This window comes from Pundamilia nyererei, unplaced genomic scaffold, assembly GCF_000239375.1.
Source record: "Pundamilia nyererei isolate P.nyererei 1_Seehausen unplaced genomic scaffold, PunNye1.0 scaffold00376, whole genome shotgun sequence".
Classification (NCBI taxonomy): domain Eukaryota; kingdom Metazoa; phylum Chordata; class Actinopteri; order Cichliformes; family Cichlidae; genus Pundamilia; species Pundamilia nyererei.
Genome location: NW_005187777.1, coordinates 291,717 through 307,127, shown reverse-complemented (window position 1 = coordinate 307,127; position 15,411 = coordinate 291,717). Strand labels below are relative to the sequence as shown.

At 39.4% G+C, this 15,411-nt stretch overlaps 1 protein-coding gene across 1 annotated transcript in view; it reads right to left on the bottom strand.

The window, feature by feature from the left end:
- LOC102200928 (polycystic kidney disease protein 1-like 2) overlaps positions 1-15,411 on the bottom strand; it is a 43,033-nt gene that overhangs the window by 11,890 nt on the left and 15,732 nt on the right. Inside the window, exons 6-15 of the mRNA XM_013915840.1 lie at positions 8,123-8,237; positions 7,939-8,028; positions 7,524-7,729; positions 6,960-7,061; positions 3,904-4,082; positions 3,442-3,588; positions 2,403-2,602; positions 2,099-2,310; positions 1,722-1,908; positions 355-595 (exon numbers count right to left, since the gene is read on the bottom strand). Of these exons, the coding sequence (XP_013771294.1) occupies positions 355-595; positions 1,722-1,908; positions 2,099-2,310; positions 2,403-2,602; positions 3,442-3,588; positions 3,904-4,082; positions 6,960-7,061; positions 7,524-7,729; positions 7,939-8,028; positions 8,123-8,237 (1,679 nt within the window). The remainder of the gene's footprint in view (positions 1-354; positions 596-1,721; positions 1,909-2,098; positions 2,311-2,402; positions 2,603-3,441; positions 3,589-3,903; positions 4,083-6,959; positions 7,062-7,523; positions 7,730-7,938; positions 8,029-8,122; positions 8,238-15,411) is intronic.

The window sequence follows — 15,411 nt, the reverse complement described above, 5'->3', positions numbered from 1 at the left end:
TATTCTATCTATTTTATTTATTGAATTTTATTGTTTTATTTATATTTTGATATTGCTAGGGATGATGCAATGATCGGGGACCATTCTTCATTTCGTTGTTCTCGTGACAATGACAATAAAGTTTCTGATTCTGATTCTGATATGATTTTATCCTCAGAGTGCCTCAACAACCCCCGTCTTTGTGTTGAGTTTTAATTTTATCAATTAAAAGCGTTGCAGTGACTATAATAATTAAAACAAAGACATACAGCAGCTATAACTGCAGTTAATTCCTCCAAGATAAAATAAAATGTTCTAGATGGATGTGACATCTAACTGCACCAGCGCGGTCCTCTTATAGAGTGACTTTCATACGTTTTGTTGGTGGGTTCATCTGGAACGCCTCTGTTGGATGCGACGAGTTGATCTTCAAGCAACTCCTTCATGCTCTGGACTTGCTGCAGTGCCTGTTTGTAGCTGTGTGGATTCGGGAAGCCTGAGGGACCCAGCTGACTCAACTCACTGTCGATGCGACACAGTTGTCTGTACAGATACTGGCTTTTGTTTCTGTTCTTTTGAATCACCCCCTCTGCCAATGCTGGATAAGCGCTGCTATCTGAAAATGTACATATATTATTACTTGGAAATCTCAAGGAAGCACATGATATGATGTGTTCAGAAAGCAAAAATTGCTTTGTTTGCAGAAATGTGATTGTTGGCAGCGTTTTCAAATTCTGTCTTTACTTGTTTCAAACAACCACTTTGTCATATAAGCAAGTATCTTCTGGATGATTTCAGAACTCTGCAGTCTCCGTCCTTTCAGGCAAATTTTCATCTTTTATGCCTCTTTGAATTAACAGCTGATTAAAAACAACGTCCATTAAATTTGTAGCACGCCACTTAAATTTACTTTGCATGTTATTCAAAAGCAAAAGAACAGACACCAAACTGTTTGTGAGACCTTCTGATATGTAAGTACTAATATACTGGGCTGGGTGAAGCAGAAAAAATGCTCTAGCACTTCAATTTGACCCTTACTGCGAGAGCTGTGATCATAAAGTTATCTGACTACACTTGTGAAAAGTCCAAAGGTCGAGTTAGCTGATCTCCCCTCTAGTTTGTATCCAGAGGCACTCGAAGACATGAATTCTATTCTACGCACTCGTATGTGGTGCAGAGTTCACATGTAAAAAATTTGTGTCCAACTGACTCCGGCTTCAAACCAAAGTACTTCTCAGTAGACCTCACCCCAATGGCAAAGCATCGCTCGAGGAAGATGCAGCATTCACCATAAATTCATTTTCTAGGCTCAGACAGTCAGCGTGTTCTAAGGTAACATCCTAAAGAGCCATGAAACCCAGAAGATTTGCTCTACACTGCTTCAGCGTGGTGTGTGCTGATACTCAGTGGCACGCACCACAGTTGAAGAGGCAGGTGATTTTGGCCTCAGCAGCACAATCATTCATCAGCAGGCGCCAGATTTGGCTCCCTGCAACTTTGCTCTTGTTTTTAGAAAGCTACTTGCACTTCAGTGGCCACTTTATTTCCTCCAGTGTGTCACGATGTCCGTGCTTCAACTTTAGTTTTGTTTTTCTGAACAGTATAATGTTGAAACTGATATAGAAGTACCCAAGAATATGTTCTTAACGGGCAGGCCGCCCAAACTTAAATAAGATGGGGGTTTGGGGCAGTGTTGCAGCACTTTTGGTTGATCATGATCAATTATTAACACGAGAACTCACCTGATAGCTGAGGCTGTGTTTCTGTCTCGATATTTTCACTAGCTGTGTTATTCTGTGTGATTAAGTCTTTCAACACAGAAAGAATAGCATTGACATCATTTTCTTGTTCAGGCACAAACTTAATCTCCTTGCATGCGACGTTGCTTTTCATCGTCTTAGAGAGCGAGTGGGCAATTCTTGTGATGTCCTAAGGGGAAGCACATTCAATACCAAATTTTGATACCAAATGAAGTGTATGCACATTAGAGAAATTCTTCTAAACTCACAAAACCATCAGTATTTGTAACACGTGCAAAAAGGTTTGTCATAAGGCTTGGGTGCCAGTTTAGCAGCACCTTAATATTAAATGCAGAAACACAAAAACAGGAAACACCTACCTTAATGATAACATCTAAAGACACTCTGTTAGTCATGTCCGTTGTGGCAGAAGAATCTTGTGTGTTCTTTTTCTTTTTTTTGCGCTGGCAACAAGAAAACTCCCGAGGACGAGTGAATCTGAAAATACTGACTATGAGGATATTGACGGGAAACATGATGAGGGAACTCTGAACTCCAATCATGAACTGCTGCCAAGTAAACTCAAAAGTTCCTGAAAATACAAATGGGAATTAGATTAATTAGATCTGGACTTTTTCACACTTTTTTAAAAGTAAATCTAATGGCAATACATTTTTGATGTACCTAGGTCCATTACTTGGTCAGAGGGATCTTTTGGGATCCCATAAAACATGATACTGGTTAACATGGTACAGAGCAGCAGAGAAAAACAGCAGGACACTCTCTGCACACGGGTGAAGTGGCTGCTCGGTGGTCGACTGATCACCGAAATCCAGAGGTGTCCGTCATTGAAATCCTTTGTTGTCTTTGTGAAGAACAAATTGCTGAAAGATAAAAGCAACATTGTAAAAATCAAATGTTTTAAACCTTCATAAACAGTTAATTAGTGATTGATTAGCATCACATTTTAATCTTTTTCTAATTCCTGTAAAACACTATTGTAGATCTGAAGCATTTGGAGGTTTTAGAGCCTAAAGAAAAGCGAATAATCCCCACTAAATCACCAGATCAGCGCTTAAACCAAATATTTAGCTACTCAACTGGGATGAGAAGAAAGTGGCAGCTTTTACTGGGTTTCATTTCATCTTTGGAAATTCAGCTAAATTCAAATAAAACAATAAATTGTTCTGTAGTCACATGTTTTTTATTCTTTCAGCTGGTTCCCTTAGTCACCATGGTAGATCATCTGCCTCTATCTCACTCTATCCCCAGCTTCTTCTGTCACACCAACCCACTGTATGTCCTCTATCACATCATCCATGAATCTTCTCTGTGGTTTTCTTCTTTTTCTCCTGCTTGGCAGCTCAGCATCCTCTGTCCAGTGTGTCCACTCTCCCTCCACCTTGCATTTTAATCATACCTGGGCCTAATAATTTCTTTCTGGTAGCCTTGTGAAAGTCCACAAGCACTGGTAGATTTTTCAACGAGTTGAAAAGCAAATTCTGGCTGCTGCTTTGTGAGAGTGAATTTCATTTAAAAAAAAAAAGATAGTTTACCCTGCCTGCTGCAAACATAACATTATCCAAATGGAACTCCAAACCATCAATTCGACTGAATTTGCATTTGATCAGTACTCCCAATCTGGGTTTCATGTTCAGCCTCTAGACAGAGTGCTTGTACGTGTAATTCTGCTACCAAATGTACCACCAGGCTTTGCGCTTACCTGAACCTCTTTAGATCCATCTCTGTTGCAGCAGGAAATATTTTATCGAGGGAACAGTCATCAATGTCTACCGACAGCCAGGAATTACATAGAAAATGCCATTTCTCCTCTGTCTGTAAATCCTGCGCCATGACATTGCCTACATACCTGAGAAAAGGCAAACAATGTAAATGCAAGATGCAATCATGTGACCTCTGCTTTGCTCCACGTGACACCCACAAAAGTCAGTGGAAGACATATTACTTAAAATGACAACTGAATTGCATTTAAAGACCATGTTTTCCTTAAAAAAGCAACAATAATTATCTTTAAGATCAGTGTAATTGGGACCGGATTCACTGTATTCACCTTAATGTCCAATCATTGTGGTGTTCTTGGTCAAACAGTGTGTTTCTAATGACTCAGAAAATACCATAATTGTCGAGATGCCTTTCTTTTGTGTGACATTTCTTTTTTTCCTACCAGGCAGAATGGCTTCCTGAATTGTTGTGCCATAGTCTGATGCCCTGCAGGTCTCCCAGGGAGAAGGGCGTGGTTAGCAGGAACATGTCCACTGCTCCCCTTTCAAACACACGTTTCTTTGAATCTGTCAAGTGGTGAGGCTCGCTGTGTCCTTCTGTACCCAGCAGAGTAACTGTCACCTAAAATAATCAATTTTGTGCATGAAAAGTATAAAACTGAAAACAATACCATTCTGATTCCATATATGAGAGCAATGGTAGCGCCTTAGTACTGGTTTAAACTGTTTCTGGCAATATATTAGGGAAAACTTCAAATAGTAATAGAAATATGGTCTTCATCAACTTTTGTCTGTTTCATACAGTTAGAATAACCACTGTAAAAATAACAATTAAGATTTCACTGTGTGTAAGTGTGAGAGTCTGTGTGCAGTGCTTATGATACACACAGTGCTGTGCATGTATTTATATTTTGCTAGGAAACAGGTTACAGAATTTCATTAAACATGAGCTCGTAACATGCTAACAAGCTCGTAGGTCAGTGTTAACAGCAAGAAAAACATCCCCGACGTTAAGACACACAATGTTTTACCATCGTTTACAAAACTGGTAAGATGTTAGCAACAAGTAGAAAAGTAAGAATTATGGTCTTTTACCAAAATACTTCTATACAGTCTGTTTTATTCGTTTCTTTACTTTCCATCCAGAGGAGTTGCCACCGGTTGGACATAAAAAAATGCATGTTTAAGCTCCACTCTCGTTAACTTTCTTCTTCTTCTATTCTATCTGATGAGATAGATATTAAAGCACGAGCATGTGCCTTTTCTTTAATATGTAATTGCACACATCATTCTGGGAATACAGAAAAGAAAAGACACAAACAATGTACTTTTTCACATAAGGTTACTGAAAGAAAAAAAAAATCACTGAAAAGTTAGTACAGACAGAAAATACGTGTGATGAGATGAGCAGCCTAAGTGATCAGTACAGAGCATGTGCTGAAACCCAAGTGCAAATCTGCCTGTAGCTTAGTGTTAGCAGAACATGCTAAAAAAACACATATATTATTATCTTAGTTCTGGGGCCTAATGTGTCGGCAGAAAGAGCAGGTGTACGAAGCCCACCACCTAACGAAAGCTGAGTATTCACAAGCCTATTTTAGAACTCGGCCTTGAGATGGAGCTGATGGAGCAACCCCAGAAGTCTTTGGTTATTGAGTGCTTCACGGTGTTTCACTGCCAGCGAAACATGAAGAGTTGCTGAATAGCGTATTGTGTGTTTGGGTAACACAGATGAAAAAGTTCTTGTTTGTGGTGAACAGTGTTGATCAAGTTACTTGAAAATAGTAATTAGTTACTAATTACTGATTACTTCTCCAAGATGTAATCCTGTTACTTTACTGATCACTTGTTTTCAAGAGTAATTAGTTACTTTATTACTTAGTTTATAAAAACATGAGACACAACCTCAATACATAATAAAGCGAAAGACCTTTCAGCCCAGTTCTTTTTCTGCATAATCCATCATTATGTAAAATGTAATCAAGTGAAAAAGTGTTACAGCCTGGGTCTCTGACCCAGCGTTTTGTGTTTAGTTTTTGTTGCCTTCAGGTTTCCTAAGTTTATCATTATCATGCCTAGGTGTTTCTAGTTATTTTCCCCTCGTGTTTTCCACTATGTTAAGTCTCCCCTGCTTTCATGTATTTTATGTCTGTGGCGTATGTTGTCATGTTTATATCTCACTGTGTTTCCTGTCTTATTGTGAAGAGGTCTGGTGTGTCTGTGTTCATCGTGTTCAGTTTTACTCTCCCAGTGTCACGTCGTTATGTTCATGTGTGTCAGCTGGTTCCCCATGTGTTGCCACTTTCCTGATTATCCTCCTGTGTCTATTTAGTCCGTGTGCCTTCAGTCATTCGTTGTCAGGTCGTCTGCTCATCCATGTCTCATCTCCAGGTACCCGTGTTAGTTCATTATGGTTAAGGTTTTTCATGTTTTGTTATTAGTTCACCCAGTTTAGGTTATTGTTTAGTTTTCACCCATGCCCTATTATTTTGTACCCTCGTTGCTAGCCTCAATAAATTGCTTGTTTGTCAATCCACACCACGTTTTGGTCTGCGTTTGAGTCCTCCTCTGCAACACATACGGTCTGCCCCAGCCAGACCGTGACAAAAAGTCTCTTTTTAAAATGTGTTTTATTAGTTTTAATCTTTTAACTTTAAGCATCAAGCAAAAATTAAATTATATGCAATATTCTCTGTGAAATGTGTTTAACATTCAAACCTATTTTCTGCATATTCCAGCTTATAAAATAAAATAATGTTTTGTGTTTGCACTCACTCTTTCAAATAAAATCTAAGACTCAGCGGCACTGAGTCCTGTGGCTCTTAAATCTATTTTCATCTATTTAGCAGGAGTGGGGCGGGTGGAGGTTTGCCCGGTGCCTCAGCAGTCATGTCAGTGGGAGGATCCGGGGATTTCTCTGTGAATTTTACATTCCCGTGGCGGTGTGCTCGGTGCTTGCTCAGATTTAATGTTTAATTTTTCGCTGTAGAAAGAAGTTTTTTTTTCCACGCAGAGTGAACAGCAAACGCTAATGTTTTTTCACTTACAGAATCAAACTCAAAGTAATGCCAGTACTTCCAAGCTTTAAACGCCACATGGTCGTACCTTCTCTCCTGCACTCCATATTATTCATTGTTGATCTGCACATGGACGTTGCTGCCACGGACGTCACACGCTCGGACGTCGCACGCTCGGACGTCCTTGTCGTGAGACACGCTCACAAACAAAATCACGGTTTAGTAACACAGTAACGCAGGGTGCTTATGGGAGAAGTAACAGTAATCTAATTACTTTTTTGGCAATAGTAATCCCTTACTTTTCTCGTTACTTGAAAAAAGTAATCGGATTACAGTAACGCTACTGCCCATCTCTGGTGGTGAAATTGTAAAAAGATGAGCTGCTGATAAGCAGACTGAAAACAGAGAACGTGCATCTCATGATGTTTCCACAAGTCTAAAGTAACTTTGTGATAAGTGTGACTTTCACTGAACACATGTACCTGAGAGGAAGTGGAGGCTCCTATACGATGCCCGGTACAGACACTCAACAGGTAGCGATACTCATCCATTGGATCATTGTCCTCCAGCTCTGTCACCTTTACCTGTTATTCAGCCAACAAGCAAAAATATTATATGGACATGAGATGGAGACGCTATTCCCAAATAGAAAAGCTGTTCACATATTAGCGTTCAACTATCTATCTAGAAACTATCTATCTATCCAGAGAGAGAGTTCATGTAAGAATATAGAAGATGCAGAGAGACAAGTGTGTATTTTAGAAGTGGCTGAAATGACCTTAAGCTTCAAGGATCAAACAGATGAGAAGTGAGCTACAAAGTCTTTCTAGCTATTTTCTTTATTCTCTAACTCATACACCTCCAGGTTTTCACAACATCAAGCGTCCCCTGGAGCCTCAAACACAAGTGTTTCCACAGAAAACACCTCAGACCAACTAACATATAAGTTGTTGTTGTGTTTTTTTTAAGATATATAATATTCCTAGGAAACAGACAAGCCTTTTGTTATTTTTAATCTGTTCTTCAGTCCACGAGAGATGCAATACCTTGACTGTGTCTTGAATATCTTTTCGTCTTGCCCACACGAGGACCAAGAGATACGCCAAAAAGAGTGCCGCGACGAAGCACACAACCACAGGATTATCGGCAAAGGTTGCAAATAGCTCAGCAGTGCGTGACGGGTCGACAAGGTTGGGAGTGACAAAGAAGGAGTTCCCAAAGAAGGTGAGGTGGTTGCAGAGGCACTGGGTTTCTAAATGCGTGGTATTGGCACCAACCTTGAAAGACAACAGCTTATATTTCCATTATTGTTTAAGCAACGCCTCACTGTACGTGTAGCAGATTGAAATGTTGCACTTACTCTGCATCCAGATTTGCTCCAGTCCAGTAGTGATTTATTCCAAAATTGACATGAGGTTGTGATGGGCGTAATTGATAAACTGGCATTTATAGATTTTATACCTGGGCCCACTATGGGTCTCACAACAAGATAATGCACTCCAGTGTTGCCCTTTAAATCCTCAGGATGCAGGAGCCATGTGTATTTCTCCTCTGTGCAGGCACACGAGACACAGTCAAATCTCATTCAGTCACATTAGCAGTGGAAAAAATCTTGTCACCACAATTAAGCAAAGGCATTTCTTACCTTGTGTGGCTCCCTGCTGAGGCATCTCTGTTGCCGCTACATACTTTGTCTCAGTAGGGTAGTCATTATAACCAAGGAGGACTTTGAAGGGTAAAGGAACCTTTGAAGGCATCATCTTTAAAAGGTTGGACATGCAAGACAAAATCTTATGAATGCGCAATCTAAAATAAGAACTATATTCCACTTGTATTTCAAGAAAGTTATTTTTTCAGATTTTCCTTCATGAAAGAATAAAGAATATAATTAGTAAAACTATGATTGGCTGCAGTCATCACAGTGCTACAGTGTAGCAAAGATATGAAGTTTTAGGGAGGATAACAGCGTGGCTCTACATATTTGACATGACAATCTGTCAGCGGTTAATCACTATGACATTAATTTACATCAAATAAAGATTCTTCTGATGTAGGTGATGAAATGTGTCAGAAACTGGCACATATACAGGGAGTGCAGAATTATTAGGCAAGTTGTATTTCTGAGGAATAATTTTATTATTGAACAACAACCATGTTCTCAATGAACCCAAAAAACTCATTAATATCAAAGCTGAATGTTTTTGGAAGTAGTTTTTAGTTTGTTTTTAGTTTTAGCTATTTTAGGGGGATATCTGTGTGTGCAGGTGACTATTACTGTGCAGAATTATTAGGCAACTTAACAAAAAACAAATATATACCCATTTCAATGATTTATTTTTACCAGTGACACCAATATAACATCTCCACATTCACAAATATACATTTCTGACATTCAAAAACAAAACAAAAACAAATCCGCGACCAATATAGCCACCTTTCTTTGCAAGGACACTCAAAAGCCTGCCATCCATGGATCCTGTCAGTGTTTTGATCTGTTCACCATCAACATTGCGTGCAGCAGCAACCACAGCCTCCCAGACACTGTTCAGAGAGGTGTACTGTTTTCCCTCCTTGGAAATCTCACATTTGATGATGGACCACAGGTTCTCAATGGGGTTCAGATCAGGTGAACAAGGAGGCCATGTCATTAGTTTTTCTTCTTTTATACCCTTTCTTGCAGCCACGCTGTGGAGTACTTGGACGCGTGTGATGGAGCATTGTCCTGCATGAAAATCATGTTTTTCTTGAAGGATGCAGACTTCTTCCTGTACCACTGCTTGAAGAAGGTGTCTTCCAGAAACTGGCAGTAGGACTGGGAGTTGAGCTTGACTCCATCCTCAACCCGAAAAGGCCCCACAAGCTCATCTTTGATGATACCAGCCCAAACCAGTACTCCACCTCCACCTTGCTGGCGTCTGAGTGGGACTGGAGCTCGCTGCCCTTTACCAATCCAGCCACGGGCCCATCCATCTGGCCCATCAAGACTCACTCTCATTTCATCAGTCCATAAAACCTTAGAAAAACCAGTCTTGAGATATTTCTTGGCCCAGTCTTGACACTTCAGCTTGTGTGTCTTGTTCAGTGGTGGTCGTCTTTCAGCCTTTCTTACCTTGGCCATGTCTCTGAGTATTGCACACCTTGTCCTCTTGGGCACTCCAGTGATGTTGCAGCTCTGAAATATGGCCAAACTGGTGGCAAGTGGCATCTTGGCAGCTGCACGCTTGACTTTTCTCAGTTCATGGGCAGTTATTTTGCGCCTTGGTTTTTCCACACGCTTCTTGCGACCCTGTTGACTATTTTGAATGAAACGCTTGATTGTTCGATGATCACGCTTCAGAAGCTTTGCAATTTTGAGACTGCTGCATCCCTCTGCAAGATATCTCACTATTTTTGACTTTTCTGAGCCTGTCAAGTCCTTCTTTTGACCCATTTTGCCAAAGGAAAGGACGTTGCCTAATAATTATGCACACCTGATATAGGGTGCTGATGTCATTAGACCACACCCCTTCTCATTACAGAGATGCACATCACCTAATATGCTTAATTGGTAGTAGGCTTTTGAGCCTATACAGCTTGGAGTATGACAGCATGCATGAAGAGGATGATGTGGACAAAATACTCATTTGCCTAATAATTCTGCACTCCCTGTATTCGTGGTCTCCAGAGGATGACCTGCAATAGCTGATCTTTTAATGCAAAACTGCCATGTAAAAATTTTCTTTAGCCTCGTCTTGTAGCTACACTTTCTGCTAACAATTAGCAATGTTAGCATGGTCACAAGAAAAAGTCACGCTGAACAGAATGTAGCCTCTGTATGTAATGTAACCATAATATCACTGTCCACTAAGCATGTTTGCTTCTTCTAATTTCAGGAGTCGACATAAAAGAACAAGTCACTGAACCTTTAGAACCAGGGTAGAGTTCACTGAAGGAATATCAATAACCGTTGTGCTGAAGTTCCCCAAGTCCAGAATAGTGGTGTTCACTTGTTCTCCAGCAAACCGTGGAAACATGATCTGAAGTCAGATGTTAGAAAGCGGTTATCCACTGTTTCAAAATGTAGCCACTTTAACATATTTTAAACTTGTAAAATAGTTACATGCAAGTAACATATTAATTAGTACTACTACTACTATTTAAAAGTAGTAATCCCTCCCCAGAATTACATCAGGCCTTTTTCTATTATATAATTTTTTTTGTCATTGAGTGAAAGTATTTGCATAAGTATTTAATCCTCAAGTAAAATATGACTTAGCACTTGGTGGAGAAATTGAAAGCAGTAAAATGTTTCTTGTAGGTGGTCACCACCTTCTCTCACATCTAGGGAGGGATTATAGCCCAGTCCCCTTAACAGAAACTCTCTGAACTCTTCAGGTTTCTTAGCTTCTTCTTGGTGACTCACAGTTTCAGCTCTCTCTCCCTAGATTATCAAATTCTGGAGATTGGTTAGGCCACTCCATGACCTTATTGTGATTCTTTTTTAGCCAGTGTTTTAGCCATTGATAGGAATTCTGGGCAACAGATTCACCATCTTCACTTCTGTCACAAAACTATTCTTAATATGCCTTTCTCAAAAGTCCCCAGAAACAAGTCCTCTCAAAAGGAGATTGAAAACAGTAAGTGTGGATGCTGTAATGTTGCTACACTGACCTGAATATCCTTACTTAAGTTTTCCACAGGGATAACAGACCCTTCTTTTGTTGTGAGGGATAAATAACCTATGAATCTGCTGATGTCCCATCCAACCTTCCAACAAAATGGGTTTACATCTAAGTTCAGCATCTGAAAGTGTAATTCAAAGATCAGGTCAGACATTAGACGTTAGGATGATTGAGCAAAATTGATTTACACACATGTACATATCCACAGCACAAACACTCATAGGCACATGGGTATTGACGTACTCGCACATCCACTGGTTTGTCTGAAGGAAGTATGGTAGTGGGTAGTTGTGGGAGAGAAAATGTGATGCAGGTACAATTGGTAATATTTACGGAGCCTGTGTACAAGACTGCTGGTAAAACTCTGTAAGAAAAGATCAGGAGATCCACATTAAACGTGCTTCTCTTAAATATTAGTTTGCAAGTTTAACAGCTCTGGAATCAATAAACTATTAATATACAAAGTATAATGTGTTTTCATTGCGACTTGGCTACTTGTAACCACGTTATGGTAGTTATGTTAACGACTGGAGGGGACATAAATGTGAACCACTGTCACTTCAAAGAGGCTCAGTAAGAGATCCTTTTACTATATAATGTTGTCAGCATAATAAGCCACTGTAAAAACAAAACTGGATTCAATCTGGATTGTCACAGATTCTGCCTTTACTGTAGTAAACGGATATTTTTAGGACATAGTCACTCCTCAGCGCTTTCATAGGTGCACACAACATTGTTTTATGGAAAATGTGGAAAATGTGAATGTGGCACTTACAAATGTGGATTGCACAAGATGGACATTATATTTCTTCATTTCCATTTAATACTTGTACAGCTGCTGTTATTATGTATATAATATTTATATTTCTTCATACATTCTTATATATTTCTATACTGTGTATTGTGTATTTTGTTGTACAGTTATTCTATTTTCAACTTTAATTTATATATTTTATCTTATTCTTTCCCAGTTAAATTTACCCTTCATTCTAATTTGTGTTGTACAGTTATTTCATTTTTAACTTAAATTTTTATATTTTATTTTGTTTTATTTTATTCCTTCCTAGTTAAATTTGCTCTTTTTAATTTTTATATTTATTTCCTATCTTATTCATAGCTTTTTCATTTTCCTTTAGGTCACGAACAGTTGTGTAAGCATTTCACTACATATTGTACTGTGTATGACTGTGTATGTGACAAATAACATTTGAATTTGAATTTGAAATATCTGTATTTGCTGAATTTTCCATGTGGTTTATGCAGGTTTTCCTTTATTTTGTCACCCATCCGTAGACAGGTGGCTGTAGGCTTCAGCTTTTTAGTATACCAGCATCAGTGAGATTTTTCCAGTTCAAATTTCTGGGACATGTGGTTAATTTTTGTTTGATAACTTTGTCTTGCATTTGAAGTGAAACTTACCTTCTGACAAATACTTTAACGTGCGTTTTCTGAATTATGCTTGAGTCCTCATTGAGCTCCATAAAGACCAACATCGCACTCTGTATATTGTACAGGGCCCCAAGAAGGCCATCTGAGGTGATTTTCTGCAACACCCAACATTTAGAATAAGAAATAAAACTGATTTTAAATACAAAAAGGTTTTTTTTTGAAGAGACAGCAGATATTGCTGGGAAGTGAAATTGATTTGCATATCTAACATTAAAAGCTACCACAATTCCCCAGAGAAATAAACACAATCAGTATCAGCCTCATAAGACTCACACTGGGACAATAGTCGAGCATGTTGCTTATGCCCTCCACAATAATGTTGGCTGTGGCAAAGACTTCAGTTGCGTTTAGATCCATGTGGAGGAGAAATGAACTCAGGGTTGCGAACAATGATGCGGCCCTTTCCTGAAGGTGGAAATTAACTCACAGTCACAGACATGTATTTAGGAGGTGTTATGAAGATATTAACATTTGTGAATTGTCAAAAGCTTTAAAATGTGGTCCTCATATCCCACCTTTAATTTTAGTACAGGGCAGAGTAAAAAAAAAAAAAAACCTGTCCACCAAACATTTACTTCCCATTAAGAAGGGAGCTACAGTGAAAGCAAAATACATCAGTACGCATTGCAGAGAGATGTCTACAGTCCTTACTGATGGATTCCTCCTTTTTTGAACTTCTCTACAGTACCTGTGCTGATGTATTGAGTTCAGTCCCTTTCTTGACGAGAGAAGCAAGTGCTGTGGCTAACACCTGAACGTCTTGTAGAGTTTTGTTGAGATTTTCATTTACTATAGCAATCAACATGTCCAGCATCTTCTGTCGAAGCTTCAGACACCAACAAAATAAATGCATAAAAAAGTGACATATTAGAATTTTACAGTAACAATGTTGTTCATTCAGATTCAAACATTTCCTGATTCACAGAGATGGTTTTTCCTTTCCATCCACCCTGTCTCATTAAGTTTGGAAATGAGACCTGTGTTTTCTTGAGAAGCTGTCAAAAAGATGTAAAATTACACACAGAAACTTCCTTTGAATGAATCAACTGTTGGGCGGCTCCTAAAGCACGCCCTATTAAAGGCCTGTACACACTGACTGCAATCTGAATACACAACAACAAAAGGAAGAAATGGAGATTCTGGGTTCATCCAAATCTCACAACAAAGAAGCAACAGAGAAAATTTGGTGGTTTGATTCATAACTGCATTATGACTGTTTTTGTACATATTTTAGGATGTCAGTGGAGCTGTCCAGACTCTTTTTGCAAAATTACACGGTTGATGTTAACAGCTGCATTAACAATACGTGAGCCTGAACATTTTTTAACCCATCCGGTGTGTAAAGGCCTTAAAAGTTAAAAGCTTGCTTAGCCCTGCTGGCAGCACAAGGCTCTTCACTGGTCCTATCCTTAAACAGAGTGAGATTTGCTACCTTTTGCCTATCTGCTTGTCCTGCAGGATCAGATTGGTCGTTAACTTCATTGGCCACAGAACTGAAGAGTTGTCCAGCGACTTCTGGTGACAGCTGGCCTTCTGCCTTTAGCTGATCCAAGATGTTCTCTATTGAGCTTAAGCTCAAAGTTGAATCCATAACCTGATGAGAAGAAAATATTTTCTCACAGTACTACAAAATCAGAGCATTTCCGTACTCTGGATCTTTTCTCGTCAGTACATGCATCCTATTTGTGGCATACCTGTGCAGTTATAGTGGTGCTGAGTACTGTTTGGCCTTCACCCGTTGCAGTTGCCAGTATATTCAGTTTGTAGTTAGAATTGCTGTCTCCGAGAGGAAGGAAGATGAATTTTACTTCATTGCTCTGACTGCATCGCAGAGTCTTACCTGATAAGGTTCAAACAAGAGAGTTTCTATCATTATTAGATTTCTAGTGAAATATACTCCATTGTGTTTGTAGCTAAATGAATATTATGAATATTTTAGTATTGGATTATTAATCACACTACTAGCCAATCACATTATATGGTGCTACGATAATAGTAGCTGCATCCCTCACTTGCTCACCTGTCGCTGTACGCATTTGAGCCCTCTGTCACTTGACTTCCCTAGCTGTTACAGGTAGGAGTCATGTCACTACTGCCTCAGTCTGAATGGGCTACACTTTGGTTGAGTGGTGCTACTCGTGTTTTTGTGGAGATCACCTGTGGATTATTTCTCCGGAAGCCTTCCATCGATTTCTGGTATGTTATTTTGTGCCGTATGTTTATTGTTTTACTTGGTAGTAAATGCGTGTGTTTTTAGGCTGTAGCTGCAGAAGCCTCCTATTGGCCACGTCGTTTGCAGATTGGGCAATGCCGTTTGATCAGTAGCGGAAAGTGGGGTGAGTTGTGCCAGTTTTTACTTAGAGTGACTTTACAGTGAGGCCTTGAAAGGAATGCTTCTTTCTATAATATGTACATATATTTCAGGATCTAACTCATCCCTGGGATCAGTCACTTTGGATTGTTCTACAGTGCCACCCCCGTGTTTCTATGGATCTTTAGAAACACAACTTACCGCTGGGACAAATCGCCCCACATGTTAAAACAACGTGGAAAATAAATGCCACTGTTAAACTTAGTTACATCAGTGTCTTAAAAGATTTTGCTGATCCAGAAGTACTTACTCTGAGTGCTGAAACAATACTGACAGTTAGAGCAGGGATTTTCAGTATTGCAAGTTATATCAAAAGCATCAAGGATTGTTCCACTCTGTGGAGATATGCTACATGACAAGCCACTGGAGCCATCTCCATCCGTTTCGCAATCAGGTCCTCCCCCTCCCCCTTTTTCGCAGTCGCCTTTTCCACAGTCGCCTTTGCAACAGTCT